Source organism: Prenolepis imparis, unplaced genomic scaffold (genome assembly GCF_030444845.1).
Source record: "Prenolepis imparis isolate NDT839.2.m4 unplaced genomic scaffold, iyPreImpa1.0 SCAF_9, whole genome shotgun sequence".
Taxonomy (NCBI): Eukaryota; Metazoa; Arthropoda; class Insecta; order Hymenoptera; family Formicidae; genus Prenolepis; species Prenolepis imparis.
This window is the reverse complement of record NW_028141167.1, coordinates 4,856,766-4,884,299: the sequence shown is the minus strand read 5'-3', so window position 1 is coordinate 4,884,299 and position 27,534 is coordinate 4,856,766. Positions and strand designations below refer to the sequence as shown.

The following is a 27,534-nucleotide window of genomic DNA, read 5'->3' as shown; positions in this document are numbered from 1 at the left end:
TTATAATGAATTGCATAATAATTATATTTTCAATTTTCATTGAAAAATAATCAATTTTTTTATATTAATATAAACGTAATATGTAAAGAATGAAGCAGATTTTTAATTATATCGCTGAAAATTTCTGCTAATAAAAAAATCGAAATCGATTATGTGAAACTGAATTCTATTTTTTTCGCGTATAATTTTCTTTCAAACTATTGTACGTCATTAAATACATATACACATAGAAGGAGATGATCAGGAAAGTTTAAGCAAAGACGATAAACATTAGCAGTGCTCCCTCTCATCGCATTTAACGAGTTCGCGGGGGCGGAAGGCCACGTCTGTGGCGTAAATGAGTGCCATTCTTGATAAAGATATGGTTTTCTTTGAAAGCGTTCCTAGGGCCGGTTGGCCAGAAAATGCCTTTACACTTGTTTAAAAAAAAAGAAAAAAAAACTGCAAAGTTTTAATCTAATTAGAGTCATAAAGATAATATGATAAATGTATGTGTATTAAATATATAAAATAAAATATTTCCGTAATAAATACTTTTTCTATTCTTTCAAAATTTTTTTATTTGATTATTTTTTCGCCATTGTTAAAAATTTTTTAAAAATTCGTATATGCATATGTGTGTATATATATCTATTGTAAAACATCTTTCTGAAAAAAATAAAATAAAATAAAAGAATTTATGCGAAATTCATATACATAAAAGAAATTACAATATTACAAATTTCTAAAGATATGTGCATCTAAAATTTTATAATTTGATAACTTCCATCTCGAATTAACGTTAATCTACCAAACGCACAAAATGGTGCATAATCTTTCAAGAAAGCAACTTTGGTCGCAACGTCGAAACTACGCAAAATCGTATGCACGTGCACACATTATTAGGCACTTGTCGACAGGCAGAGACAAAAGGAAGCCAGACTATCGTTTAGGAGACTAAGCTAAGCAGGCGATAAACACGAGCAATCCTCATCTTCATCGCCTTGAGCCAACAACAAATGAGGAAGTCGCGCTTCCGAGGAGGGTCGCAACTCGGCGATATCAACGACGTGTACCGAATAACTTTCTATAAAGAGAGAGTGTCGATTAGAAGACACTTCGCTAACAGGCGTCAAGCTTTGTCCCTGCGACACAATGAATAAATGTATGTATGTGTGTATGTATATATATCAATTATATGCTAAAATTTATTTCGCTGCAAAGGCTGCAAAGCTGTAAGCTTTAAAAACTGAAATATCAGTACTTATAATATTCGAAAACTGGATACTATGTCCAAAATAACGGCTCAGAATTTTTAATATTCTATAAGCGATGATAAGTTGTCGAACCTATTATTGCAAATCAAAATAGATTATTATTAAAGTTATAAAGATTATAAAAATAAATTTAATTGAAAAGTAAGATTCGGTTTTCTAATTTAACTCTTTTTAATATATTCGATGAAAAAGTATTGATTTTCACGTATGAATAATAATCCTTCAGATATTATGGAAACATTACGCGGAGCTAGTTAATTAAGATACAAACATCTCTCACACAGCACACGACGCTAAGAGACAAAAAAAAAAAAAAAAAAAAAAAAAAAAAAAAAAAAAAAAAAAAAAAAAGATGGAAAATGTGCGGAAAATCGCATACACATACACACGCGGACCCCGCTAAAGCAGCAGCAACAGCGGTAGCGAGAAGCCAAGCTCGCGAGCTGCTTACGAGCTTGTAAAGAGGCGATAAACATAACCCGGCGGTTCTATATCGGCCGCTACGAGTAGACCGGCAGAGGAAGAGGTCGGCATCGGTGATGCAGAGAAGAGGGTCGCTTCGTCGTCGTACTAGTCGTCGTATTCGTCGGTGAGGGGAATCACACACGTGTGCTGGTTTCTCTCCGTTGCACAGGGTACGCGTTATACGAAGAAAGCCGTTGCGTTATGTGTTTATGTATATGTATGGAAATAGTGGTGATGTGCTAGTTGGTGCGAGGCTGTCTGGGTTATCGATTATAATCATCGGCGTACAGGCGCCGCGACGGATCTGCAGTCATTAGGGACGCCTGGGCGGCGTTCCACCTTATTCCGACTGCCGGAAGAGAGTAGGACGGAGAAGGGAAGGGAAGAAGAGTTCTCGCTCGAGAATGTCTACGCAGTCGAGCTTTCGCGCGAAAACCCGTCCGGCTGAAGGGGAGAGATTGTTGATCTCTCTTTCTCCATCCTCTATCTTTCTGTCTCTTTATCTTTTCTTAGAGCGAGGTCACGTAACCTTCCCGTCTCGTACCGTAGCTCAAGTTTGTTAATGTAATTTTTCGCGCCTTAACTCCCACGATGAGTCTTTGCGTTTTATCCTCCTCATCCGCCGTTCGACGAACTTCACGGTTTAATCCTCGCGCTTACGATGTAATATGTCAACGCGAAAATCGGAAAAATATGAAATAGCTAAAATTATTAAAGTCGAAATATTGGATTAAATGGAAACGTGTCAAATGGATTTACGCATTAAGATGTTTCCAAGATATTTCTACACGATGATTTATATTTATCACTATGATTTAATATGTAAATGTGCGTATTAAACTCGGAATATTTTCTTATCGTACAGTTACAAATAACAGTGTGCAGTTGCATAACTTTCGCTCGATATCTCGATTTAAATATTACCGCGAAGTATTTCCTCGATAACAATAAAACGCGCCTGGTGTTTACGCCGTCAAGGATTAATAACACATTAATGACGTCCGAGTGATTTCCCCGAGCGCGATATTTCCATGATTCTCCGAACGCGGGAAAACTGTTCATGACCATATCCTCATTAATTTAAATGATCGATTGATTCAAATGTAGCAACTTTGTTGAAATTCGCTCTTTTAATCGTTCTGACAGTAATGCCGATAAAAACGCTAATGAGGCTGGAATACGAACAAAAATGAGCCGATTAAAATAGTACAACTGAAATTATTGGCAATTGGAAATATGTGTATATATTATCCTGCCCCTAATCAAATCCATGCGATCTGAAAATATTCGACTCAATTTTTTCGATTGTTTAAAAATCAAAGCATCCATAAAAAGTTTTGACATTTTAAATGGACAAAATTAATATATCAATAACAATAACAAATTAATATATAGGCTGTATTGATTTGATTTAAATTAGAATCACATACGACGAAAAGGATTACATATTTGGCCTGAAAATGCTTGAATTTTTTAAGTTAAATATGAAATTTTGAAATATGCAGAAGTTTAATAATTTAATTACTTTGAATAATTTAATTAATTAAAAAATTATATCCGGTATAAAAGACTGATTTTTTTATCTAACGATAAAAAAGCTCTTTGATGAATTTCGCAATATCGATCCGCGTTTATTCTACGTTCGTGCAGTAAGCAATGATATCCGAGCATCCACGCAATAAACCCTCCTCCGGCCATATTGAGCGCCCAATATCATACAATAAAGTCCGTACTACATCTTGGGGAACAATGGTAGAGAGATTCTGGAAACGTTGCACGCGGCGTTTGGCATTGCCGGCGACGTGGACGGAACGTTTGGCAGGAACACTCGCGGCACGGACGCTCAAGAAGCGCGATCAATCTCTCTTTTTATTATCTATAGTCGGCAAATGGCGTATGCGGCAAGACAATATTCGCGAAGGGATAGCGTCTACGCGACGTATTGCCGGGACATTTGGCAGTGGATATTTAGAACGTCCTATACTAAAGCATTTCTTGGTTACACGTTACTCACGCGACGACAAAGCGCAAACTCCATTAGTTTCTTTTGCCTGCTCGGGAAAAAATTCCACGAATAAAGACATTTCAATTACATCGTTTAATGTGCGTTAATATCATTTTGATATATATGTACATTGTAAATAAATATAATTGTCATTTATTCACAATGTACATACCAGGTGTCCCATTTTAAAGGACCCACTCAAATATTTCATTGTCAGAAACACTGCGTTAAATCGAAAAATGTTTCCTACAAAAGTTGTAGGGTTTCGAGGGGGACATAACATAGTAATATTCATTTGACCTTGGGCGGCATCTCCAAGGTTAGTGAAGGTTAACCTTAAGTGAAGGTGAGAATGAATTTTGAAGAAAATAAAAAAATGCTTCAGATAAAAGTTGTTCAAATTAATTAGAAAAAGATGTTATAATAAAAAATATGGGTTTCCATTTAAAAAATTTATTCTCACCTTCACTTGACCTTGGAGACGCCGCCCAAGGTCATATAAATATTACTATGTTATGTCCCCCTCGAAACCCTACAACTTTTGTAGGAAACATTTTTTGATTTAACGCAGTATTTCTGAGATATTTGAGTGGGTCCTTTAAAATGGGACACCCGGTATATATCAAAATGATAGCTGTATGCTGTAAGTATATAGACGCTAGAGCTGTATATAAGTATGTATCTAATAAAAATAAATTTATCGGTTTTGCTAAATGTCAGAAGTGGGCTATACGTAAAGAAAACTTTAATTAATAATAAAACTTACGACTCGTTTTTTTTTTAATTATTAAAACTTAATGTAAGTGCAGATAAGACCAATGCGAGCCAAAACGCGTAAACAATTCTTTGTATTCATTATTAAATTTTGTAATTTTTAATCATTTTAATTATTTTGGTCATCAATCATATTATTACTCTTTTACATTGATATTAATTATACTTATAAATTGTAGTCGAATGCTGTAAAAGAGTAATTAATTGATTATGATTAAAATGAATAGTCAAAGCGTTCTTCAAAAATTTACTTTGAGTAAAACAATTGTTTATGAATTTTTTGTTCGTCATCGGCATCTTGATTTATATTGACTTTATTTGCATTTATATAAATTTTATTTTTTATCGTGTATGTTAAATGACAATTTTAAGTTTAGCATGTATATTTCGTAATAGCATCTCTTATATCGTAGATTAATTTCTTTTTGCATGGTTATATATATTATCTAAAGAGAAAATAGAAAAAATATATATAGTTTTTGAAAAAAATTTACATTATGCAAAAAGTGTTGTTATTCTCTCATGTCTCCTTATATCAGAATAATAATTGAAATAATACAAAAATGTGATGATACTTGGACTATATTAAAATAATTATACCTAATGCATTATTAAAATAATGACTTAGTATAGCTATTTTTTAAATAATTTCCATTGATTTAATTAAACCTATTGAACATTTTCCAAGCTCTCCCTCTCTCTCTTTTCTTTCTCTATAAATTTAATTATTAAATCTATCGCCTCTATAACGTGGGAGGACATTTTTAATTCTAATTGTACCATCTTTCACGTCTATACGATCCATATGCGCGTATCCATTTCTCGACATGCCAAGCGAGTGTAGGTGGGCGGCGCCGTCGGCTCGGGCCACGAAAACAAACGAATTTTTAATTAATCACCTGCTAATGAGACGGCAGCCACTGGCCGGGTGAGAGCGAGACGGGTCGAGCCGGGCCAGGTGCCTTTTCGTGTGTTTCTCATTCGCCGCAAGAGAGCACCGTAAAAGAGAACAAAGAAAGAGAGAAAGAGGAAAGGAATGAAAAGAGAGCGAACTAACAGGCGAAGAGAAAGAAGAGGCAAAAGGAAAAGGGCACCTAAAAGGGTAAGTGTTTTAAACTTCATCGAGGCTCGGTCGAGGCGACGAAGAGAAAAAGGAAGGCCATCGTTGACGATCTTTGTTTTCTCAGGTTAGTTTTTTCTTTCTTTTTTTTTTTTCCTTTCGTTTTCCAATTGACAAAGAAGTAATCGACATAGCGTCACATCTCGCAAGCCGAGAACTTCGACTTTCGTTATCAACGGTCTGACATGAGAATGACCCTGCCGCGTGCCTCTGGGTTCGAATATCGATTCTCAGGCTTATCGGTCCCCGCATACCTTTTTCGTCCCTCTACCACCCCCGACCGTTTTCCACCAGTGTCGTATCCGCCTTCGTCCCTACCTCGTTTCGAAGGTGTTTTCGTGAGGTTTTCCCTGGCGCGTCATCCCCGGGGAGAGCTAAAACAATGCGGCTTCTCTCCGGGAACCTTCGGTTTCGGTCCCCCCGCATTCGCGTCATTCGCTCTTTCCTCCCGCGGGCTCGTCTTTCTGCCGGAGACCCTTTTCGTGGGAAAGAAACGGATCAAGCGAATAGTGGAGGACGCGGGAATCGAGTTTTTTGTTTCGAGGTGAAGCGGAGAAATAGATCCCGATAGAGGGTGTCTCGAAATTACCGACATTTGATTTAACGATTCTCTTAAAGCTGGGAGAAGTTTTTTTGTAACGCAAAATTCGAAAACTTATTACAAGTTTTTAGTTTTCGATATATGTAAACATTTGTAAAAACATAATTTTTATTGTTTAATTTATATATTATTAATATACATATATTTGTATACCTATATAATTTATTTTTTTTAATTTATATTTTTACTTTAGATTAATCGTAAAAAATTCTACTTTTTAATCGTTTCTAATTCAAGAACCACTGATGCTCCCGATATTATAACGCCATTTTTTTCTGCCATTTAAAATAGATATGGGCTGCTTTCGAAGCACCCTCCATATATATTTTTGCCATAATTTTATAGTAAACGCGATGCGAGGGAAACGAGAGGAAAGTTCCCACCTCGATGAAAATGACGTACCCCGCAAAATGTCAGGGTGCTATTATTTACAGTGGTGGAGTCCCCCTAGAATAGAACAGGATATTTCTAAAAGTAAACTACAATTTGCGAAATGATAATACAGTCGCGTTGCCGCTCGGTAACTCGATTATACCTTGAACATCTGGAAAAGTTTCCATCTTTTCATCGAGGGTATTACATGTATAGCGCTTAAATAATAGCGCAAAGGCGAAAGCTGCCTATCTTTCATCGTAAATTTTATTAATTAAAATTACGGAGAAATTTATAAAAAAAAAATTATAATGGACCCAAATATTTAATTTGTCATACAATTCACAAATGCTCAATCGTAAGTTTTCTTCTTATACAACAAAATATAAATATTTGTAATTAATTTTTACAAATATAAATATTTGTACATATTTATTTTTGTTCCTAATTTTTAAAAATATATAAAAATAAATATTTAAAAAATCACAAGTGCTTATTACACGTATGTATATGTGTACTTATTATTTCAAATTAAAACTCCGCAATAATCTTTCAATTAAAATGCAAAATAATAATAAATCTCAATTTTATAAGTAAAGAAATTATTCAATCTATCTATATCACAACGTGCGTGTCTTAACGTGTAGATAAAGCAAGAAGCGTTAATATGGCCAAAGTGTGTGACACGAAGAGTTAACAAACTAAACGATTAGCCACGCAAATGAATCCAGGTAAGAGCAGAGTGAGACGGGTGAGTAGAACGCGATTACGGAGGCGTTATTTCGTTTGCGAGGGGATCGCATCAGGTTTCACTTTAATTAAGCGAAATAATTAGTCGCCGAAGGCTAAAGCGGCAACGTCGGTTTCGCAGCAAGTGAGGATAATATTTTCTACCGTCGCGTCGTATCGGTTTCCGTTCGTTAAAGGCCCGGTATCGAGAAAGTACGTAAGGACTCCCTAAATCAAAGTTTGTTTATAGAAACCGAAGCCAGCGTTTACATAAGTATATGAGGAAAGTTTTAGCTCTCTTACGAGCACATTTCTATAAAAACCAAAACTTTCATTTATCTTCTTATAAATAAAATTTTAATTGTACTGTAATTATATATATTGTGTATATACATATATTGTGTATGTATTAAATTTTAATACATTGGTTTAATTTTAATAAAAGCGTATCTGACAAAAATATAATTAATACAGTAGAATTAATACTTTAGTTCTGACGTACAGTTTTGGATTTTAAAAAACTGATAACAGTATACAGTTGCTGATACTATACTAACTATAGTTTATAGATAAACATAGAATTAATACGCGACAATGACACTTTGAAACCATCCCCAAAAATAGTTCTTGTATAGAAGCGTGAAATTCAAATAGCGTCGAGATTCACTATGTGCACCTGTTTCTGAAGGGAGAGGCGATTAACGCAGGACGCTTGTCATCCGCAGCAAATGTGTTAATTATAACTTCTAGGTAGAAAGCACCCACCGTTATTTCATGTTTCGTTCAACTCTCTCCGCGATGTAGAAAAGCCATAAAGTACTCTTATGATTAACATGAATTTTTGCTATAATTTTTTTTTATTTTCAGATATATTATTATTACATGTGTGTTATGTCCTTTCTGATGTTAATTTTATAAAAATTAAGTTCATACAAATACACACAATAATAATGTCTTATTTTTCAAATAAGTTAAATGTAATTTATATTTAGCAAGAATCTACTTTACGTTTTGAGATCAATTAAATCATGAAAACGTAAATTGTCGAAACTTTTTTGTATTAGCCAAGATTTAATTTTCATTTTGATATAAATAAATTTCTTCCAGCTAAACATAATTTAATTGCAAGAGAGCTTATATGTGAATATAAAATCCTACCGACATAAATTTTTTCAACACTTTGTACGCCGAAAGGGATAAATTTACGAGCATGGTGGAGAAGTGGGAACGGAGTATCGGAGTTCTTGTACACTTCCCAAACACCCCAAACGTTCCCTCATTAATCCTCCGATACCGTCCATCGTTCCTCCGTCATTCCCCGACTACGGAAGCCGAAAGAGGAGACCTTATCGGCCCTTTACTCTCTCTTTCTCTCTCTCTCGCCATTGCCTCTCAGGGCGCGCGCGCACGAGCCGAGATATTAACGACGCCATGTTAACGGGATTTCCGCAGAGTCGGAAAATACGATGGCTGAAACCTCCGGAGGATTTGGATTTCGGCGAGCTCCGCGGCTTGTTCTCGGTCATCCAATAAAGTGCACCTTTACTAGCTCGCATATAGCCCTGTGCGAGGATGCACGCGCATGCACACGTATGGTTTCATACATATGAAAATATAGACATAGCCGTCCGACAGACACACGCACATACATATGTATATACTTACATTTAGAAACTTGCGTTATTGTGAAAGCATAGCGATTGCGAATGTGTAACGTTACGTATGCATACGTCATGCTCCTATTATATTATCCGAGTATGGAGAAAATATATATGTATATATGTACATGTGATCGTGCACGTGTGAGCTAGAGAAGCGTAATTACGATTCTGCCAACTCTAGACTATCATCAGACACCGCTGATGTTTCTAAAGCGTCTATATATTATTTCCGTAATTAGTTAGATTTGTACTTATCTGTGTGTGGTGTTATTCTCTACATTGGTATAGTTTATACACTAATATTAGTTTCTAAAATCAGAAAGTACTATATTCTTTGACTATCTGCTATCATAAAATAAAAAATTTCTAAAGATTCAATATATTGTTATCATAAAAAAATTATTATTTCTGATATTCGTTAATTAAGATAGTTAGCTGATATGTTTGTTATCTACGCGCATATGCTGTGTACATATGCTATATTAAGATACATCTTTTTTCACCGCATTCACGTTTGATCAATCCAATTTCGGATATAAAAGGTTCGATCGAAATTATCAGGATAGTCAGAGGGACAATCGTTCGAGGAAGAAACGAAGAGCGAGGACGCACGCGGAATGAGTAGTATAGAGATTCAGTCATCGGTCTCTCAACAATTTCTGTATCGATTTACTCCAATAGTATCCTCAGAGAAGAAAAAAATATAGACGTATCCATCGCGAATAATTCCAAAGTTCGGCTCTTAAAACGTATTATTATCCTAAATATTGATTTTAAAAATAAATTTTCGTTAAATTTGTCTTTCGGTTACTTCGAACTAGAATTAAAGAAAGAGAGATACAAAGAGAGAAAGAGAATTTTAGATATTGATATTATAATGAAAATATTGTAAATATTGCTTCGATATACATAATTTATATATAATTTGACATTTCGGTTTCCGGGGTATTCGATTACGTTAAACCAGCATCGTGGAAAATGTCGATGTTTACCGACACTCGTACATACAACGCTGAAATATATCGAAATACTCTCCCGGCTCCACCCGAATCCTTTTATCGTCGCAATCTCAGATTGCGTCGGGGTTAAATGCAAAACCAAGCGCGACAACCCCGACGAGGATCTTGCGGGCGTCCGAAGTCACGGCGCTCCGAGGACTCCGAGCAATTCGTTCAACCTGTTGCAAAGCCGTCGCGACATCGATCCCGTCCCTCCATCGATTTCCCTCTTGAGTGACATACCTATCGCGAGGAGGGTGTGGCAAAGTGACCTCGTCACGGAAACTCGAGAGGAAGGCAAAACGAAAAACGCTCAATTAACGAGCCGCTCGACATTTCGCGACGACAGTTCCAGAATCAATGCGATAACGCATTATTGGAAAGCGGATAACGGCGATTGTGAAAAGTCGAAAGAGTTGTTTTCGTTTAGATGTAAATAAGAGAAAAGTAAGTATGTATTCCGATATATCTGAATTTCCGATGTGAATTCCTATCGGCGTAACTTGTTTCGAACGGTATGAAACTTACAATTAATCAATTAGATTTACGCGATATTAGGACTGATAAAGAGCGAAAAGTGAGAAAAAATAAACAATTATAATAATACCTCCCATGACAATATAATAGCAATTATAATAAGTGTAATAATAGTAATAAATTTCTTAATGACAAAAAAAAATTAACACTAGGTGTATGTTATTTGATGATGTTCTATAATAATCGTTATGGATCAAAGTGTTCACCGCGAAAAAAAAAGAACAAAAAGTATTAATCGCGCCAAAAATAATAATAATAATAATAATCGTTATAACGATAATAAACGACAGGCGCTACCGTTCGGCCACCGCATGGCATAGGCGGCGACCTATTACGCGAAACACGACACCGGCGCCGGTCCGAGGCTGGAACCACTTGTAAAAGCGAATCCCCCTGCCATCCGCGGGCGAGATCGAGAGGGACGTGCATCGGACAGAGCTAGAAACCATGGGCGAACGAGCAGGACAAAGGGGCGAGGAAAGAGCCCGATGTAGCCGCGGCGTGAGACGGGGTAAGAGAGGGAGGAATCGCGCGATACAAGAGGGCGAGAAGCGGGGGAGAGGGAAGTGAGGGGGTTAGGGAGGAGTACAGCCGCTCGGCACCGGTGGTGAAACGGAACGGGGCAAAAAGAACGAGGAGAACGAGTGTGCCGGCTGCCTGAGAGGAAGAGATAGGGAGGCAAGAGGGAAATGGACCTCTCGAACGTGCTCTCACAGAATGAGAGGGGGCAGAATGGAAGGGGCGAGCGAGAGAGGAAGAGGAGAAGAAGAAGGGGAGATGCGTGTGCACCGAGTAGCAGCGGAACGAGTAGAAACGAAATGCACGGGAATATACACGTGTGTGTATATATATACATATATATCTCCAGGGGTACGAGAGACGCCGAAGGAAGCTAGAAAAAGAAAGAGAAAGAAAGAGAGCAGGATGAGAGGCAGAGAGGGAGGCCAGAGAAAGGGAGGGAAAAGTGAGAAAGGGGGGTATCGGGAGGGAGAAATTCTGACTCTCGAGATGCGAGAACTGCCGCGAGTCTGTGGTGTGCGAAACTTCCTCGCGATATATAGACGACGGTGCGGCAGAAGGGTGCGGGCGAGGGGAGAACGGGGAGTCAAAGGGGATGCGGAGCACCAACGGAGAGAACGAAAGTGCGATGGAGACGGAAGGAGAGCGGCCCGAAGGGAGAAGCAGGACGAACAACGGAATCGTAACCCGACTCTGGATGGAAGCCAGCATGAAACCCATGGTATGTAAAACTCCCTGTGAGAATGGAGATGCGGGGCAGAAAGGGGACAGAGAGAGAGAGCACACTCGAGATAGCCCGCGCGGGTAGCGTGTCGGTGGAAGGAGAGAGAGAAAGAGAGACGACAGAAGAGAATAGGGAACCCGCGAGTGTGTTGTAATCAATGAGTTTAGGGCGAGCGAGAGCGCAGCGTGATTCGGCCACCTTTGAGAACACACGGTTAGTTTCGTACCAAAATTATCACGATTAGCGATGTCGCGTTTGCGTAAGATATTATTACATGAATATATAAAGAGCAACTCTTCTTATTCTACATATTTAAGTTCTGTTGTATGCACAATGTTCTCTATAATTTCTAATTTCTTATAATCTATTCTCTCCAATGTTTTGAGACAAGTAATCATATAATTATTTCATTTAGGGCCGGTTTCACCATCTCCGATTAACTCAATCGGCCGATTAAACTATATCTTTGTCTCTTTTTAAGAACGTAGTTGAAAAGAGACAAAGATATAGTTTAATCGGTCGATTGAGTTAATCGGAGATGGTGAAACCGGCCCTATGATGTGTTAATAATAACCTAATTATGATAAATAAAAGTATTAAGTTTTTCTCATGATAAAAATTATGTATAGTTATAATATTTTTTATATCAAACAAAATAATTTTGTATAATTCAACGTAATATATTAAATATTTCACCCACTTATTATGTTTAATTATTCATATTTAATTAATTTACATTTCGTGAGCAATACCGTGACGAACCGTTACTATTCCACGCAAGAAAGATTCCGAGACGTGTTTCTGCCTAACGTGACAACAAAAAGCTAAGCAAGCGGAAAGCGATACGCGTGAATGCGAGCGAGTGAGCGGCTCGATGTTCCGTTGACTTTAAAGCGTAATGGTTTTACGGTACGTCAAAGCTGGCACACGGGGGTCGCGAGACGGGGTTCAAAACGCGGGGGTGAGCTACATAGTGAGAGAGCGAGTCGAGGTTGCTCATGGCGGGGATTCGCGTTCTGACGGGGCCATTACACCCTTGATTTCATTACGGCAGCCTTGCTAGTCGACTAGCAATCTCTCCCGGCTCCGTCCCCGACTCTCCCTCATCTCTTTTCCTTCCACTGCCTCTCGTTCGCGCTCTGTAATTCCATCATATCGCCATCCCTCACCCTCTCTGTTTCTCTCCTCATTTCCACCCACCCTCCCCCTTCGAAAACCTTAACGATTCTCTCTCTTCCTCTCTTCTCTTTCTCTCTTTCTAACTACTTGGTTACCGTTTCAAATCAGTGATCTTCAGTGTCACTCGGAGTCGTTTCGATCTTCCGTGGTTCCTCGCTAGGACGTGCAAATTGAACGATGAACTTTTTACGACGAACTGGCCCGGAAAATCAGAAGTTTTCTGCGAGGGTGGAGACGGCTTAATTGTAAACCTCCGGCGAACGGACAACGCGCGGCGTTATCGGGGGGATTTATCGGAAATTGGATGGTACCCACACACAAGCGGAGGGAAAAAAACTCACCCACCCAGATTGAAATCGTAGGCGGCGTGTCGCGACAGGGTAATCCGTCAGATTTCACGATGTTTATCTTTCCGAGTTTACCACGAAGTTGATGCGACATCGCTGCGGAACTATACGATTCGTTTCAAATGGTAATCTCTGTATGAATTTCAGAAACACTGGAAATATAGAATAGAAAGTAGGAAAACATGAAATGTAACACAGTGTAATTTTGATTTTATCCAATAAATATAAAAATTTGGAAGATATTACGTTTCATATAATTATTTGCGTTCATATTAATATCAAATTTACAATTTAAATACGCGATAAATATATAATCTATAAAATTAAACTACATCTACTTTTATTTCTATTTTTGTCTTTATATTTTCATCCTGAAAAAGAAATAAGAACAATCGAAATAATCGTACAAAACGTAAATCTGACCGCGACTGGAAACAATCAGTCGAGATTTCGAGCGGGAGCTAGATTGAGGTTCACATCGAGGCGACCCTCTTATCTATCACTCATCCGGGTCTCCGATTCAACCATCTCTATCTTCGACCCTTCGATGGGAGCCCTTGCCCTTCGGCTTCTAAAGTGCCAACAGTTTGCGGCGGACCGCAAGAGATTAAGAACAATTATCACTACAATGATAATCGATCATGAGATTCTCTCAAATAAAAAAAACGATCAAGATATATCAAACTTTTGAATATTAAAACCAAGAATGAGATCTAACAAAGACTACACTACAAAAATTCGATATTAAATATTTTTAAATCAGATTAGATTAAATTAAGACGATACTTTAGAATCCGTGATATTAAGATCTCGTAAATTCAAATATATATAAGATCTAAAACATTAAGTTAGAAATTTTTTTTTACATTTAATCTCTCTCTCTTTTTAGTCACATCCTTAACGAGCGCGAAAATTCGCAAAGTCGCCCCCATTGAAGAATAAACCGAAGTTACCCACGATTGGCCATCGAAAGTGGCACTCGATTGATAATCCACCGAGCCCATGCTCCGCTTCGATTCGGCCGCGGATCGCCCGAAGGAGTGAGACGGGACGGAACGAGGGACGGCGCGGGAAATCGAACAGTGGAATGAGAAGTGAGTGCTCGGTTATAGTCGAGCGAGGGTTGGATAGCGACAGTTCGTTCGGGAGAAATCGAAGCGGGTGGGTCGAGAAGGCTCGGGTGAACGCAGACAGGCGGGCGAGAACAGGACGACAGGGGACATCGAAATAGGGTTAGGCAGGGTTCCCCTGGTAATGTGATTGCTCACCCGTTTCACCTCGTCTCGGCCCGAAACCGACTACTTGCCGACTCGCTCGTTCATGCATCCCATTTTTTCCCTATCTTCCCTTCTCCCCCAACCACCCTCTCTCTCTTTCTCTCTCTCTTTGTTCTTCATCCAGTAGGATTTCCCCCGCGGTCTCTGAAAACGACGACAGTTTTTCTGCCCGTCCACCGGAATATAATTCTCGACCGCGGAGACGGATGTGGCCGGCATGCGGCTGCGTTCCGTTATTCTTCGTGCTCATCCCGTACTAGAAAGCGAGCGAGATCACCGTGCAGAAGGAGAGATAGCTGACCAGACGAGAACAACAAGTGGTCACCGCCGCGATTACAAGCTATCTCGCATCCCGCCTTCCGCGAGATAGATTCAGCGAGCTTCGATTTTAGCACTGTAGAAGCGAGGGAATTAACCCCGTAATCGCGGCTTAATGACGAACGTTCCGGATGCTAATTGACCTATCAAATTACTAATTAGTCTATCGATCAATGCGGTCTGATTTTATTGACGTCACGTTATCTGCACATTTTTTCACGTTATCCGATAAAAAATTTAAGATTATATATATTTAATATGTTATAAAAAATGTGTCAGTAAAGAGAAGAGAGAGAGAGAGAGAGAGAGAGAGAGAGAGAGAGAGAGAGAGAGAGAGAGAGAGAGAGAGAGAGAGAGAGAGAAGGCAGATTACACTTTTTAATTAATTAGTTATATAAAAATTTACTTTTAAATAGAGTGAATCTGTTAGATATCCAAGATTAACCATTTATTAATATTAATAATAAAGTAATCTGTTTCTTTGTCTCTAACACTCTAAACAATAATTTATCATAAATATATACCCTTTTTTATATCTATTACTATATTTTCTGTATATTAGAATTTTTGATGTATTTTTAAACTAAGGCTACTTGTGTTTATAGTCTTTTCATATATGTATATGTTAAATATTATTTAAATTGTTTTCTGTAAAGCTTCGTAAAGTCTAATATTTAACTCTCATTTTTCTCATTAGCCGAAATTCCAACTTTCGAAAAAATGTCTTTTATAATTTATAACACAGCGCGAGATCGCTCTCGATAACCGATATCCGGATGAAACAACAACTGCCTCGCAGGATATCGATGTTACGGCAGATGTTTTGACAGGTACTGACACCGATTATCTGACGTCGAACACGTTCAAAGTTCCGGGAATTAACCAGTCTGCGGAAGCTTTCGACGCTCGTCGTCGTGTTCGATTCTATTCTTATCGAGCACTTTAATTGCTTGCGAACTAAAAGTATTCGAAAAGGATTCCATGAGCGTTGATTATAGGAAAGGACGTGTCTCTTAAACTTTTCTTTTCGAAAATCAAGATTATTCCGTCTCGAAAATTCTTTGAAAGTGAGAAAGATCTATTTTATTTTTTTGCGATATCTCATTAAATGCAAATGAAATTCATTTCGGTCCTATATAGATAATTTCGTACTGCAGTAAAGACACATACTTCTATGATTAATCGATGCATATGAAAATATTCACATATTTTCAACATGTATAAGAAAGTTTTTACACGTTGATTAATATCTTAGAGACAAAGTAGAATGTTCCAAAATAATTTGTTTGTTTTCGGTGCAACATCACTCCGACAGTATCGTAAAAATGTAAAAGACGGCTAAACATCTCGCACGTATGTCGCTACGTCTGCCTCTACATCCGTCCCGACGTATACGTATATCGACCAAAAATTCCGATAGCAACGACGGAGGCAGGCCACAATTTCCGATTACCCGGAAGCCATACCGCGCGCGTAATATAAATCCACGGCTGGAAGAGAGAGGGAGAAGGGCGGAGGGACACATTAGCGTCTGCTGTAGGGGAGGCAGACGTGCGACCAGCTCTGTCGGCGCGCGCGATGCTAATTTTAACATAACATTTCCATCCTTGTCGGTCGGCGCTAACGATGTCAGCGAAGACAAATCATCGGCATTGCACCCGGCGCGCGAATTCGGAAGGTCAGCGTAACTCTCGTGGCGAGAGGCGTTGTGTATACCTCTCGTCTCATCCCTCCCCCTTAGGGGCGGAAGGGCTATATACCGCGGCGGTGTCAGTTCGAAAGTGCGAGCAGGCATCGGCCCGCGGCGCGACGCATCGATCCCGCTTTCCAGCGCTCTCACCCTCCCGCTCTCGACGTCATATCCTCTCTCGGCTGCGCCCTCTCCCCCTGCGCACCCACCCTCGTTGCCGCCGCTACCGCTACCGCTTCCCGCGTTGCCCTCCCGGCCCTTCCAGGCCCTCCTGTCCCTGCGGCGCGCTCACACCGACCATTTATACCATCCCATCCCTCCGACGTAACGTACGACGGCTAACCATGATACAGATACCAGAAATCCACCCACATCGTTGCACGTTATGTGGGTAAGCGAATGTGTGTACGTATGTGCGTGCGTGGGTGCGTGCATGCGTGTATGCGCGTACGTGTGGTCGCGAGAAGCGCGTATATGCCCGGCCCGGCTGTGCAACACGGCCCGCCATCATTTTAATGAAGATGTAATTACGGACGTTTCGGCGCTGGAATCAGCAATGTGCCCGTAGCGCGACACGGCGAGTCGCATTATTGGCTGCCTTATTAACCACTGCGCGATGCACGTGTCTCTCTCTTTCTCTCTCTTTCCTTTATAAAACGCGTTGTATTTCGACTACACATTGCACACGTACGTTCCGTTTCCACAATTCTGCTCGCGAACGGCCAAATCTCTGCGAGAAATTATATGTGTACAGCAAACGTGCTATATTTCGGGAGCTCTCGTAAGCGCGGAAAGAGAATACCAACCCCCCCATGATAAGAACGTTAACATCGTACAAGTTTATCCGCACAAATTTACACGAGCAGGTAAAATTGAGGAAAAGGAAAGAGATTGCGGTAGCATTAAACTACCTTGTAAATGATCTTCGTTGAAAATTTGAATTTCATCTAGCTAAGCGCCGGAGCGTTAGTTGCCGAAGTGGTCCTGCACGAAAGTTCATTAAATCCGCAAGCGTCGGGGCCGCCAATTAGTATAATGACGAGCTGCGCGGTGTAAAAAGTTACGCGCGACACGTTGTTAATTTTAACGACGCGTTGTTTCGTTTCGGATGCGAAATGCTACATTCTATCAAGACATACACACGAAGCTAAACCTCGGGTTTCGCGTTATCTCGCGAGAGGACGAGCGGGAGGAAAAGCTGGGGAGGGCGAAAATATTAACGACGCGATCTATCCTGTCTCCATCATCATCATCTTCATTGTGCGAGCGATCGACGCGACGTTTCGCTCTTCTCGACGTTCGCCTATCTGCCTGGCCGGTGCGGTGACCAGAAGGAAACCCTTATATTAATTAGAGCAGTTAAGGGCAACTATCCCCTGACGATATGTAATGTGCTCTGGCTGATTTGATCCCCTAACGGGATTACGCGCGTCCGGGTTTTGGCGCGCTCTCTGCCTGCACCATGCAATCCCCCCGTTCGTCCCGCGCGCGTATGTATATGTATATGCTACGCGTGTTTGTGTGTCGGTCGTACGTGCACACCACTCGATTGGCTTTCGGTTCCTACTGTTTGGTATGGGATCAGCGACGCACATTGCTTCGAGAATTCGAAATTATTCCTCTAAATTAGAACTAATGGCTCCCGATTTGCACGCTTGCATCGATTCCGGAAAGCACCGTGTAGATTATGCTCGAAAAGACTTTTTTTTGTACAAGCTACGAGATCGGACTCGAGAAGAGCATTCGATGTACATTATAAGGATAACAAGCGATAAATTTAATATAAAAATGCGTAAATATATATACATATATAATAGCAAGTTTTATGCGTGTCATTCTTATCAATATTGAACTTGTCAATGAATGCATATTAAACTTGACAAAAACGCGCATAAATTTGTTTTATGTATAAAAAAATTTTATGTAATGATAAATGAACTTAATATACAATTAAGCTGAATTTTTGTCGAAATAATTTAATCTAATGACGATTTGTTTCTAAGAAATTATTCGGGCTATTGTATTAATAATTATGTAAGATTAATTTTGCTTTGTTCATGTAATAATAATGCGATTTTCGATAAGAAACACATTGTTAATCGAAATTGGATAAAAGTAGAATAAACTCATCAGTGTAACGGAAGGAACATGATTCGTCAGTTTCTCGTTCAGATTCGGTAACGCCTCGATGGAACTTTTAATAGAAAACAACCCCCATTACTCTCTAGAGAATTTCATCCCTCATGTCCCGATCTAAGGGGTGCGGTATGCCATACCAAGGAGAGAGTGACCCCTGTGAAGGAAACCACCCCATCCAGTTCAGGGATGCTGTATGGTCCAGCATAAGCTCTACAACTGAATCTTGATCTCTGGATGAAGGTCAGAAGGTCGTTAACGGTCTCTGACCAACGGTTACACGATTTTTTATCATACGTATGAGACTAGATGCGTTTTAACGCGAGATAGCTATTTTGGATAAATAAATATATAAAGCTGAGACAATATTATTATAACAATTCTTTTATAATATAATCGTGTTAAATTCCCCACTAAAATGATATTTCGTATTTGAGAATTATTTATGTATCATCATTTCTAAAGCGATATAAAATTATTCCGTCATCTCTCTGTAAAAAAATGATTTTAAGAAAATGTAGTAACGAGAGAAAGTCTAGAAAATAATTAATAAGATTTAAAATCAATCAAGTATAGATTATTAAAATAAAATCTGACCTATGAGCACCAAATTTTAAAAGAAATATGACCGCTGTGACTTCATCGCGAGATGGATCTCTCGCTTGTGGAGAAAACCTTTTGAATTTTGAACGTTTCTTCCGAACCCTAAAGGCGGTAGTCACGATTGGTATCGACACTTTTAGCTTTCTCCTTTTTCTCCGCTTGGTCTTCGCTCTGTACAATACACCCGTCTCATCGACTACTATATCTACTCCATATTGTCCTATCTTTCTTTATCCTCCTCCGCTTTTCTCGAAGTAATATAGGAATTCCCGAGAGTCTTGCGTCTATCCGAGGTAAGTATCGTTTATTCGGCTAATTAAGCCGATATGTCGACGAAAACACGAGGACGTGACTGCGTTTTCGACAGTCTGTCTATTTCAAGCTAGACTCAATTTCTGACAGCGAAGAGAAATGTATCTTGATACGTGTGCGATAGAAGACGTGACATCGTGCGGAAATTCTCTCGAAATGCATCCCTTTCCTCGTAAGGATCTGCAGATGCAGATACTCGCAAGATCTCAAAGTTTTATAGCTTTTTAAAGTTATCGGTTCTAGAATATTATTTATACAATATATCACAATTATTGCTACAATTCGCAAAAAATGTAATACACACACAACGAAATAATTTTTTATGTCGAAAAAGTTTACGTCTCCGACGAAAAATTTAAAGGGAAAGAGAAAATTATAATAATCGGAAACATTGAAGGGGATTCCGAATTACAACGTAGGATTATCTTGCCATTCAGCAAGAAAACGCGGAACGATACTCTTGGTTCGATCCCGAACCTCGTGTGATTAGCGAGCTAGAAATTAATTAACACTGCAGGCCGCCCTGCGTCATCGCGTAATTGCCAGCACCACGATGTGTTTGTTAGAGCATAAAGTACGGAAGGGCTGCCCTCCGGGGGTAGCGGCCAAGGGTAAACGCGAGGGTGACGAGAAGGAAGAAGTGGGGCCGAGGGGGGAAGGAGGGAGAGGGCGATAGGGAAAAATCGATATAATCTTCCATCTGCTAATAATAGAGGCTTAGCGCGATCCATTCATCTGCGGTAGGACTCGCGCGAATCAGTCAGATATGTTTGTATTTTCGCATTACATGCCGATTGAATTCGCGGTGTAATGGGATACCTCTAACAGGTAATTATTGCTAACGTTTATTTTAATTGTTACGCTCACATACAATAGTCGTAATAAAGCAACAATATTAATAATATGTATCAGATAAAATATATATAACAATATAATGTAAATTTAAATAATATTTATAATTTATATTGAGAGAGAGAGAGAGAGAGAGAGAGAGAGAGACAGAGATTGAAATAAATATGTTAAAATTAGATATTAATTTTGAAAAATAAAAAAATATTCTTTTCCAATAATATTTAACATTTCTATGACTAGGTTGATCGTTCAGATGTCGAGGATCTTTTTTTTCTTTATATAATATATTCCTAACATTGCTTATATACTATATACTTCGAATAATCAAATAGATAAATATAACGTAAACGCGATTGTCATATCGTTTTACAATATTATCTACTTTCAGTTGTTAATGATATCAATTGGATAATCGCGACGAAGAAGAAAGCGCGCATTCGTCGAATGTCAACATTAAATGAGTTACTGTCGAATGATAAGTGATTTTCACCACGAAGCACGACGTCTGGAATATTAATATCATCTGATTAACGACACGACTTATCCTGACTACGACAACGACCACGACGATGACATATTTGCGCAATTATAAGCGAGTCGAGAGGAAGTAATTTAGACAGAGTTAGAGCTCTTGAAGAACTTTCACGAGCTATAATTTTTAAAGTTCAATATTCGATGGATTGTTTATTATAAAAAACGTTGACACCGAAGCTGCAATACTTTAAAGCATTACTTTTGCAGCGTTTTCGGAGGCAAAACTTTTCTCGAAGCAGACCGATAGATATTACCGAACTTTTGGTTGCACTTAATTACAAGCAACTCTGCGAAATTAAAAACGAAAGTTAAACCTCGCGCATATTTCTTGTATTAAACACAGAATAAACCGCCACATTACAATGCTCACAAAATTTCTACTCGCCAGTCATTAACGTGTAACCGTATCGCGGCATAAAATGCTGGCGAAAACATTTCAAGGCAATTATAAAGATCCTTTTAATTTGCACACGAAAGTGTAATGTAAATTGTTCTATTATAAACATAACATTCTATATATCTTTTGTATTAACGAAAAGATAATTCCAAAAATATAAAGGCTTTTTCAAGAATCTTCATCTCTTAACAATGCATAAGTTTTATAGATCATTTTCGATAATGAATCATGGAGATTAAATTATTCGTATATTCACAAGAAATAATTTCGAGAATATAGCACTCTACCTTACGTCAAGTCTTTCAAAATGTTTCGAGCGTGAAAGAATAAAAATGTACAGCCGCCAAGCTATTTTTTATTCAGTAATGACACAAAGATCCCGAACGCGCCGCATGTTCGCGACGTCAGAAACTCAACGACGTGGCCCCTTGTTACGATTCCGATCACATTTTCCAGACATACGCGTCCCGCCCTTCTTCCAACCGACCGCCCGCCCACTCTTGCGAGACTTCGGCGATCCGATCGATCGACCGTCGTCGTCGTCGTCGACGTCGTCTTCCTCGTCGCCGGGCAGACAAGCGGCGAAGGAGGATATCGCGTGTCCCTTCGCCTCCGAAAAGGGCTTAATCCTAAGCATTCCACGCGCGAGGACTCGACAGGTCCGAGTCACTCGGTTGGGAGATAATCGTGACGATAACAGAGAGCACGAAGGAGGAAAGAGACTGGCCCGGCTCAGGACCAGTCTTCTTTCTCGAACTCGCCGGACCGGATGCTGTATCCTCGAGGTGATTCTCTGGTCGGAGTGTGCGGCGAGGTAACTGAGAAGGGGGGGGGGGGAGAAGAGAAGGAGCCCGGAAAGCGAATGAGAGGGAGAGAGCGAAAAAAAGGCTCCTTAATTCGCGGTCGGTTCGACCCGGGGCTCCGATTCCCGAGAGATTCGTTTGCATCGCGGGATTCGCCGGTATTTAAGCCCGAACGGGCTGCGAGATCGCGGCCATGATACCCTCCTCTCGTTCTACCTACCTGCCGTCGAATGACGGGAGAACGGAGTGGAGCAGCACAAGACAGAGGCAAAAAAGAGAGAAAGAAAACCGAGGGGGAAATCCGGAGGATGAGGCAACAGTGAAGAGGATGAGGGAGAAGAGAAACAGGACCCGTAGGACGAAGAGAGAGGGAGAAAGAGAGAGAGATAGTTACAAACGAGAGCCCGTCAGCCAAGCGCGAATTAATTCAACGCACAGCTCTCCCTCCTACGACCTTCATCCACTCTGCTTCCTCGTCCGATGCTGCCACCCTGCCGGTTCCCCCATAATTCTACCCTAGAAGATGCGAAGGTACAACGAAAAAAAGAAGAAAAAAAAAAAAAAAAAAGAGTATATGGAGAGAGAGCTTAGGTAGGAAAGGCGGCATCAAATACGAGAAAGAGACGGTGCAACGAGAAGATCAAACATGCAGAGAGTCGAGGGACGACACAGGTGAGATGCCAATGTAGGCCAAACACGAACAAAAAGAAACGCGACCGTGGTGGTGAGAATCCTCGGAAACGACATTGAAAGTGAGATTTAGCAGTCGCGTTATTCGAGAGGCGGAAACAGTTCTCTCATTGCGTGCGGATGCTGCGCCGTCCCGGATCGATTTGGGACATTCATAGTCATATCATTGTAATGTAAGAAATGTTCAATGAATATATTTATATAAATGATTAATGCACTCATTTATATATCATGACGCTATTGGGAAAATATATTTTATTGATTTTTAAATTTATTTCTTGGATACGCGATAAAAATCAATAATAAATAATCAGTTCGAAGTTTGGTTGCAAAGTTATAGATATATCAATAAATGAAGCAGCAAAAAAAAGTTATTTAAATCGGTTAATAATCGAATCTTTGTATAAATCTATATGTCTAATTTTGTCATCTATTTATTCCACATAAAATTAAGAGCGTTCATAAATACTAATCTTAATTGATATTTGCAGCAAAAATGCAACGTGATAAAGTATAATACTTTTATTTAACAAAATATACTAGGATCACTATGAAATTGAAATAATATTTTTCTTCATTACCTAACAGTTATTAATGCGACTTTATGAGAGAGAACAAGTAGAATTACGAAAGTTTAAAATTCATTGGGTTTCCTTCCCTCTCCTTCCCCCTGGAAAATCGAAATCGAGATTCGCGTTCGGCGTTGCGATGGCATTCATTCGGAAAAGGCATTGAATAAGAGAAACGATGTGTTAATCGGCTCGTTTACAGTCACGTGCACGCCCATCGTCCGGCGGTGACGTTCGATTTGCATCGGCCACTTAACGGGTGTACATAATACATCTCCGCCCGCCGGCGCCCGCCAATTGCCCCGTTTCGCCCCCTTTTACCGTACCTATCTACTTTACCCTCCACGAACGAATCAGCTCGTCTCTGTTTTTCTCTCCCTGCGTGCTTTTTTTCCTCCCCTGTATTTCTCGTTCATCCCCGATCCCTTTTCTCCCGCCTTTTCTCCCCTTCAAGGCTACCCGCCCTCCGTTCCCTACTTCGTCTCCCTCAACATAGCACGATCCCTCCGACCCTCACGCAAACCCTCTCACTCGAGAGAGCATTTCCATCCTGGTGTGGCAGCGGTAGGCGGCGGCGACAGGGGAAGAAGCGAGTCGTAGAGCCAAGGACGGGGGCGAGTATGGCGGAGGCCAGAGGGCAGGGTGAGAGAACCGGCGGCCCTGCCTTAACAAGCAACAAGGGTGGAGAATTAATGAGAGAGGGCGCTCGGACGGACACTTGTGGCTACCGCCCAGCCTCGGTTATCAAACCGAGGCACTGCCGATCCATGGAAAACCCTCGAATTTAACCCACCGTCGACTTTTATAGTGGATCGGGAGAAAAAAATTTTTCCGCGCTCGCACGGCGAAATTTTCGGGAAACGATATAACGAATCGCCGACACGTGTATGCGCCGCTCGAGAGGAAGTTACGAGGTTCGCGCGACCCACGTTCCCATTTCTGCGCTCGCTTTTGGAATTTTAAAGAGAATTATTCGCCCACATACGCGACTGGACGCATTTTAAAATTTCTAAAAAGGTCAGTTCTCGCCATGTGCCAAAAAGGGCGCGTCGGAAAATATCCGTATAATATTACAGCGAGTAAAGTTACAGCCAAACGGGACTACCGATTATTGTAATCAGATATTTTTTTCATCTGCAACTGAACGTAATATTAAATTGCAGATATAAACGCGCAATCTTTTTGGTAACTCGAAACGCGGCGCACGCGTACGTGTGATAATGAAGTAATATAGTACATATAATATATATATTATACATAACATATGTACAAACTGTTATAATATTAATTTAGAATAATTAAATGGCATTCACGCCGCGTTTGAAGATTAAAACGTTTAACAAAGCGTACTGCAACAACAAATATTTCAGATGTGTGAGAATTTTTCGAAGATGTGTTAAGAACACTGTTAAAGTTTTTTTTCTCAGAAGATGATGACTATTTTCAGTTCACAAAAATACACCGGCGAGTAAAATTTGCTCGTCCACAGCGGCGCCCGAGCGCCAACAATGTCGCGACGTACAACGTGAATTTTAATTAAAGCAATTAAGCATGCGTCCATAACTAGTCGCATTAACCAAAACGCCCGAGCCGACTCGACTCAAAAACGCGACGGCGATGTGTCACGCGAGTGCCAACGAAAGGGTGGACATCTGGCCTATCCGCACCATCCTCTCGACCATCCTCCCTCCCTCTATCCTACCGTCGACCCCATGCAAACCCCCACGCTAATTTCTACTTACCCGCATAGCGGCGACCGTGCCTTTATTTTAATTAACACTCAGTGGATTAGTCACCCCGGCGTGCCGGCTCGCAACTGTTTTCGCGACCCTCCAACTGGCGAATACCGAGGGTAAATTGCAACATTTCTTATATAAGTATGATTGGTTCACCGCGTTTAGATTAACTGCAGTTTCCTGAGTAAAGTGTGTGAGACATTTTCGTATGGTTATATTTCAAAAGCTTGAATATTTATATTTCAACGGCTAGGTATCTTTATATAAGATTGCGATAATGTTTATATCGGGAATATATTACATTGAACTAGATTAATTAAAATATATTTAATTTTTTGTATAACACGGTAGACAATATAATCGATAATCTTTTTGCGTGAAAAAGTATAAAAATAGTAAAACTATTAATGTATAAAGAATTTCTTAATTTATAAGATATAAAATCATCAATTTGTAATATTCTATTAGCGCACGTGTCAAATAATATAAATCAGATAATATTGCCTTCTAAATCTCTCTCTTTCTCAACACTACGGTATGAAAATGTTTCGAATTTTCTCCTAACAACTTAATTGCTTTTGTCCAAGTAGAAAGATCGAAAATAGGACACGACGCGAAAGGAGAAAAAGAAATCGAAACTAGGAGAAAAGGTATCAACGATGAGAAAAAGACACAAAACTGGATGTCGATGAGGGAAACGAAGGACGACGAGAACGCAACGTTCGACAGGCTTGAGAATTCGCTCGTCTCGTATCGTAAAAATCGAATGTTTCTACGAGACGCGTAGGCGAGAGAAGAAGACGCGAGAAAGGGAAAGGGAGTACACAACGCGTTGGAGGTACCTTTACGTCCGTAGACGTGACTCCAACCGCCGACGTTGCCGGCTGCGGAAATATATGGGGCCATAACGGTCGCGAGGAGCTCGAGCCGAGGAACTGAACGAGGAACTGAAGTAGCAGCTAGAGGAGGATGGAAGACGACGACGACGACGACGACGACGATGGGAGGATAGGAGTTCGAAACGAGGGAAACGAGAGCGTTGCGGAGAACACGAAGTTGAGCTCCATTGGCAAAAGCTGGAACGAGATAGAAAGAGAGAGGATGAGAGAGTTATGGAAACGCCGGAGGAACGAGAAAACCGCCCGCAACGACGAAAGGAGAGAGAGAAGAAAGAACACAGCAGAAGAGGACTGGAGTGAAACGGAACGGAACATGGATATACCCTCCGTCGCCGCCGCCGTCTCGCTGCTTGTCCGTTGACCCACGGGACCCTCCCGACTGGCTCCACGACAATCTCCCTTCCCTCCCTCACGACCCTGTTATTTGCATACGCTGACCTCCTTTACCGATTTCCATGGCCAAACAGAAGCTTCCCGCGGACACGAAATCTCATTCTCATTCGACTTTTTTTTCGTAGTTCCGGCCTTTCTACGGAGGAAGCCGAGTCTATATACCGTCTAGAGGTGTCGGCCTCTGATGCGACGCTGATTTGAAAATGACGTGATTCAAACAATTTTTCCATTTTCTAAATTGATTTGCCATAGGCAAAAGACTCGTTAGATTTTAAATGATTTCGAATTATAAAAATTGATGTTACATATTTCCCTCACATCACTAATTGATTCCTAATAAATTCTTACTCTCTTAAATTAAATGAGTGAAAATTGCACTAATTAAAGTACTTTCATTAAAGATCAATAATTAGTTTCACTAATCTTCAGAAAATATTCGTACTTTGTTCTTCTATTTTATATTTCATTGATTATAGCAATAAGATTTCACTGAGAAATAAGCTACTATCATTGATTGATTCTTCTCAATAAGATTTCACTGTCTGCAGCGTTATATTTAAACTCAAACTACTGCTTAATAATACACTGATTTCATTTAAGAGAGCGAATATAGAATCTAATAATGATATTAAGATAATTAACTAATATATCCACGATAGTAGATTCAATTGTATTAATAATCCAAGTCGATTTATAAAACATTTAACATTTTTTTAAGAGAAAAGTAATTAATCAAAGAAATGTTATTTAAAAAAATTTTTTTCAATTAAATCGTCAATAAATTGAAGAAATGTATATAAGCACAGTAAGCAGAAATAATAATAATACACAGAAAATTTTCACTTAGAATTTACCCTGAAAATCATGGTAATCGTGGGATAATATGGTATGGAAAGAATTTTGAGAATTTCTGTGATTAATATTTATCGCAATAAAAAATAATAATATCTTTCACAATAAAGTATAAAATATGTTTGATTAATTTTACTAAAAGTATAGTAAATTAATCAAACATTTTTTATATTTTATTGTAATAGA

General features: G+C 39.6%; 2 protein-coding genes across 2 annotated transcripts in view; one reads left to right on the top strand and one right to left on the bottom strand.

Annotated features, from left to right (window-relative positions):
- Positions 1 to 15,306, top strand: part of LOC145940367 (uncharacterized) — a 278,019-nt gene extending 262,713 nt beyond the window's left edge. Inside the window, exon 8 of the mRNA XM_083045442.1 lies at positions 14,177 to 15,306. Coding sequence (XP_082901568.1) covers positions 14,177 to 14,229 — 53 coding nt within the window. The 3' untranslated portion in view covers positions 14,230 to 15,306. The remainder of the gene's footprint in view (positions 1 to 14,176) is intronic.
- Positions 1 to 27,534, bottom strand: part of LOC145940360 (uncharacterized) — a 96,621-nt gene that overhangs the window by 65,604 nt on the left and 3,483 nt on the right. The gene's annotated exons all lie outside the window — the stretch shown is intronic.